Source organism: Gossypium hirsutum, chromosome D08, assembly GCF_007990345.1.
Source record: "Gossypium hirsutum isolate 1008001.06 chromosome D08, Gossypium_hirsutum_v2.1, whole genome shotgun sequence".
NCBI classification, from domain to species: domain Eukaryota; kingdom Viridiplantae; phylum Streptophyta; class Magnoliopsida; order Malvales; family Malvaceae; genus Gossypium; species Gossypium hirsutum.
Window position 1 is genome coordinate 43652644 of NC_053444.1, and position 4510 is coordinate 43657153.

A 4510-nucleotide genomic window follows, 5' to 3' on the forward strand; every position below is an offset into this window, starting at 1 on the left:
ATAGGTAGTTGGGAAAGAGTAAATGGGGGTAATGTGGTTCCTATAAAATTACAGGGTAAGTTCTATGAAAAGGAAGGAAGATGGAAAAGTAAAAAAAGCTTTGGAGGGAACCCTGGAATGACCTAGCCCTAAAAATTTTTGGCATTTTCTTCTCGGGCTGCCCAACTAACAAGATGGGGTCCAGCATTCCAAAATCTTTCCATTGACCTTTCTCCTTATTTTCTCCCCACATTTCTCTTACTTTAACATGCCCCTATACACTTTTCTATGGCATAATTCACTTTTCAATTGCTATGGCAAACACCTATTAGTACTACCTCTATTATGCTTGCACGTTCATTCTTTCTCTATAATTCCTATGAAATTTTTACACTATAAAAAACATAACCAAAATTGAAAATAACATCAAGTAAGTAAAAATAAAAACTGTAAAAACAGAATTAAAGTAAAGCAAATAAAGAAAATAAGGAAAATAAAAATAGGAAAGAAAGGTTGAGTTTAAACATCTCTAAGGTTAATGGATTGTTTGTCTCAATCCACATAAGCACCACAGTAGTGCTTTGAAAATTGTCCATTCACCTTAAAAATTATCCCAGTCTTGATATCTTTGATGTCCACTGCACCATGAGGATACGCCTTGATTTCAACTTACCACGGAACAACTTCAACCTTGAGTTGATTAGCAACACTTGTTGCCCCTTTCAAATTGCCTTGGCATGATCCTCTTGTTGTGCCATCACTTGGTCTTCTCTTATAGAGCTTAGCGTTCTCATAAGCTTGAGCTCTAAATTCTTCCATTCCATTCAACTCTAATAGTATTTTATGTTCGGCTGCTATCTAATCCATATTTAGCTTTTTAATGGCCAAAAATGCCTTGTGCTCTAGCCCAATAGGCAGGTGGTATGGCTTACCATAAACAAGCTTAAAAGGCAACATTTCTAACGGTGTTTTGAAGGTAGTACGATAAGCCCACAAAGCTTTATCCAATCTCAAGGACCAATCCTTTCGAGTTGGTTTCACCAACTTTTCCAGAATTTGCTTAAACTCCCTGTTAGAAATCTCAGCTTGTCCATTTGTTTGTGGGTGCTATGCCGTGGCAAGTTTGTTCTTTGCCCCATACATGTGCAAACCATTGGCAACAAGTTTGCAATCAAAATGAGACCCCTAATCATTGATGATGGCTTGAGGCGTACCAAATCTTTTGAGGATATTTCTGTGCAAGAACTTCGTCATCGACTTGGTATCATTGGTAGGAAGGACTAGAGCTTCTACCCACTTGGAGACATAGTTGAATGCCACTAGTATGTATAGGTTGTCAAATGAGGATGGAAATGGACTCATAAACTCTATTCCCTATAAATCAAACAACTCAACCTCTAAAATGTTTTGCAATAAAATTTCATGTCTTCTTGAAACATTACCAGCTCTTTAAAATCGATCACATTCTTTATAAAAGCTTGGAGCATCCTTGAATAGACTTGGCCAATAAAATCTTGAATAAAGTAATTTGGTAGCAGTTCTCATTCCCCCAAAATGCCCTATACAAGGAGCAGAATAGGATAAGGAAGGGTTCATCCCAATAAAAAAATCTTGCATCATGAAGGAATTTCCTTTTTGTTTGGTTGTTAAGATCAGGTGGCAGCAAACTGCTTACTAAGAAGTTCATTATATCGACATACCAAGGTAATGCTGTGGCAGCTAACAGTTACTCGTCTGGGAAGTCTTCCTTAATAAGCTTGATGTTACCATCCTAATTTCTAGCTTCTAACCTAGATAGATGGTCTGCTACTTGATTCTCTGTACCTTTTTTGTCTCCAATTTTTAGATCAAATTATTGTAGAAAAAGAATCCACTTGGTCAGTCTCGACTTTGCATCTTTCTTGGCTACTAAGTATTTAGTTGCAGAGTGATCGGTTTACACTATGACCCTAGTGCCAACTAGATATGATCTAAACTTATCAAAAGCAAACACAACAGCTAATAATTCTTTCTCAATGGTAGTGTAATTTAGTTGTTCTTCTGTTAGAGTGTGACTAGCACAGTAAAAAGTGTGAAAAATCTTATCTATCTATTGCCCAAGCACAGTTCCAATAGAAAAATCACTCGCATCATACATGAGCTCAAATGGCTGTGACCAATTTAGGGCCACTACTATTGGAACAACCACCAGTCGCTTCTTTAGCTCCTCGAAAGTAGACAAGCAAGCATCATCAAAAAGGAAAGGTTTATTTTGTTCCAACAAGGTACACAAGGGCTTAGAGATCTTAGAGAAGTCTTTGATAAATCTCCTATATAATCCAACATACCTAAAAAGCTCCTAATTCCCTTAACACTCGTTGAAGGTGGCAGCTTCTCAATCACTTTGATTTTTGCCTTGTCAACTTTGGTTATTTTATGAAAGACCTTATACACTAGGAAAATACCTTCTTGTACCATGAAATAACACTTCTCCCAGTGTAGATCGAGGTTAGTCTCCTCATAATATTGAAGTACCAGCTTTAAGTTGTGTAAACAACCTTCCAAGTCATTCCCAAATATAGAGAAATCATCCATAAACACTTTGAGGAACTTCTCAACCATATCCGAGAATATTGACATCATGCACCGTTGGAATCTTGCTGGTGCATTACACAGACCAAAAGGCATTCTTCTGAAGGTAAATGAACCACATGGACAGGTGAATGTTGTTTTTTTCTTGATCCTCTAGGATGATTGCAATTTGATTGTACCCAGAATATCCATCTAAGAAGCAATAAAAATCCTTACCAGCTAATCGATCTAACATTTGATCAATAAAAGGCAGTGGAAAATGGTTTTTCCTTGTGGCTTTTTTTATCTTGCGATAGTCCATACAGACTCACCATCCCATAACAGTTCGTATAAGTATAAGTTCATTATTATCATTACTGACTACGATGAAACCTCCCTTCTTTGGCACACATTAGACTGGACTCACCCAAGAGCTATCTAAGATTGAGGAGATAATGCTAGCATCCTACCATTTGATTATCTCTTTTTTCACCGCCTCCTTCATAATGGGGTTTAACCTCATTTGCTGCTCAATAGAACTGCCATCGCAATTTTCTAGCAAAATTTTGTGCATGCAGATTGTGGGGTTGATTCCTTTAATATCTGTGATTGTCCATCCTAATGCTTTTTTGAACTTCCTAGGAACATCTAACAATTGAACCTCTTGCTCATAAGTCAGCTCAGCAGATACAACCATAGGCAGTGTATTATCCTTCCCCAAATAAGCTTATTTTAATTGTGTAGGTAAAGGTTTCAACTCTAACATGGGTTATTCTTCTATGGATAGTTTAGTAGGGTTCAAAATTCGAGCAAATAAATCTAATGTGTCAAACCTCTTTCCAGGTCTATCAATAAATAGTTTGGATTCTAGCAAATGTTTGTGGTGTCCTAATGGCCCTACATCGTCAATCTAAACTGAATTTGATTCACTATGCTCTTTTTCATGGTATTTTTTTACCAAATTCCACTTCCACAACATAGTCTAACAAACTGACAGCATGACACTCTTTTATACGATCAGCACATTTTAGAGCCTGGAAAACATGAAAAGTGATTTGTTCATCATCCACCTTTATAGTTAATTCGCCCTTTTGGAAGTCAATCATAGTCCTACCTGTTGCAAGAAAAGCTCTACCTAGAATAATAAACACATCTTTGTCAGCTTCACAGTCTAACACTGTGAAATTAGTAGGAAAAATGAATTTATCTACCCTTACTGGGACATCCTTAATTTTACCTTCTAGGTGTGCATATGATCGATCTGCTAATTGCAAGGTCACAGTGGTGGGTATTGCTTCACCAATTCCCAGCTTTTTAGGCACAGACATAGGCAGAAGATTTATGCTTTCTCTTAAATCACACAGGGCGTTCCCAACATATTGGTTACCAATTGAGCAAGGTATTGTTAAGCTTTCTAGGTCCTTCAACTTTGGACGCAATTTATTTGTCAGCATAGCAGTGCACCATTCAGTGAGTGCAACTCTTTCAAATTCTCCCAATCGTCCCTTCCTAGAAAGTATGTCTTTCATAAACTTGACATAGTAGGGCATTTGCTCCAAGGCTTGCACAAAAGGTATATTGATGTGAAGTTGCTTAAGGACATCCAAGAATCGCCTAAATTGTTGGTCTTGTCTATGATTCTGAAATCATTGGGAAAGGGTGGGGGGCGAACTTCAGGTTGCAGTGGTTGTTTTGCCTGAGCATTGCATTCAGGAATGCTATCAAAATTTGCTTTGGCATTGTTTTGTCCAGTTTTCTCATTTGTGGTCTCTTCATGTGTTGTTCCATAGTTTTTCTTTGATTAAATTATGAATTCGCTGTTTGAACCTTTCCCACGCTTCATATAGTGTTTCATCCTCTAATTTCCTAAAGGATGTTATGTCATTTCTTGGTTTGGTATTCATATTCGTTGGGTTATATCATAGCAAAAATCTTTGATAGAGATCATTCCATGATTCTACTATTCCAGATGGTACAACAT

At 37.3% G+C, this 4510-nt stretch overlaps 1 protein-coding gene across 1 annotated transcript; it reads right to left on the bottom strand.

Annotated features, from left to right (window-relative positions):
• Window positions 1-3470: 3470 nt before the first annotated feature.
• LOC107906863 (uncharacterized) lies at window positions 3471-4079 on the bottom strand. Its single transcript, XM_016833995.1, has one exon. It carries the CDS (start codon window positions 4077-4079, stop codon window positions 3471-3473), a length of 609 nt encoding a protein of 202 aa, XP_016689484.1.
• Window positions 4080-4510: the final 431 nt, after the last annotated feature.

What these genes read in the sequence shown, in the direction of transcription:
- LOC107906863 (XM_016833995.1), bottom strand. Translation starts at nt 4,079, where the DNA reads ATGCCCTACTATGTCAAGTTTATGAAAGACATACTTTCTAGGAAGGGA.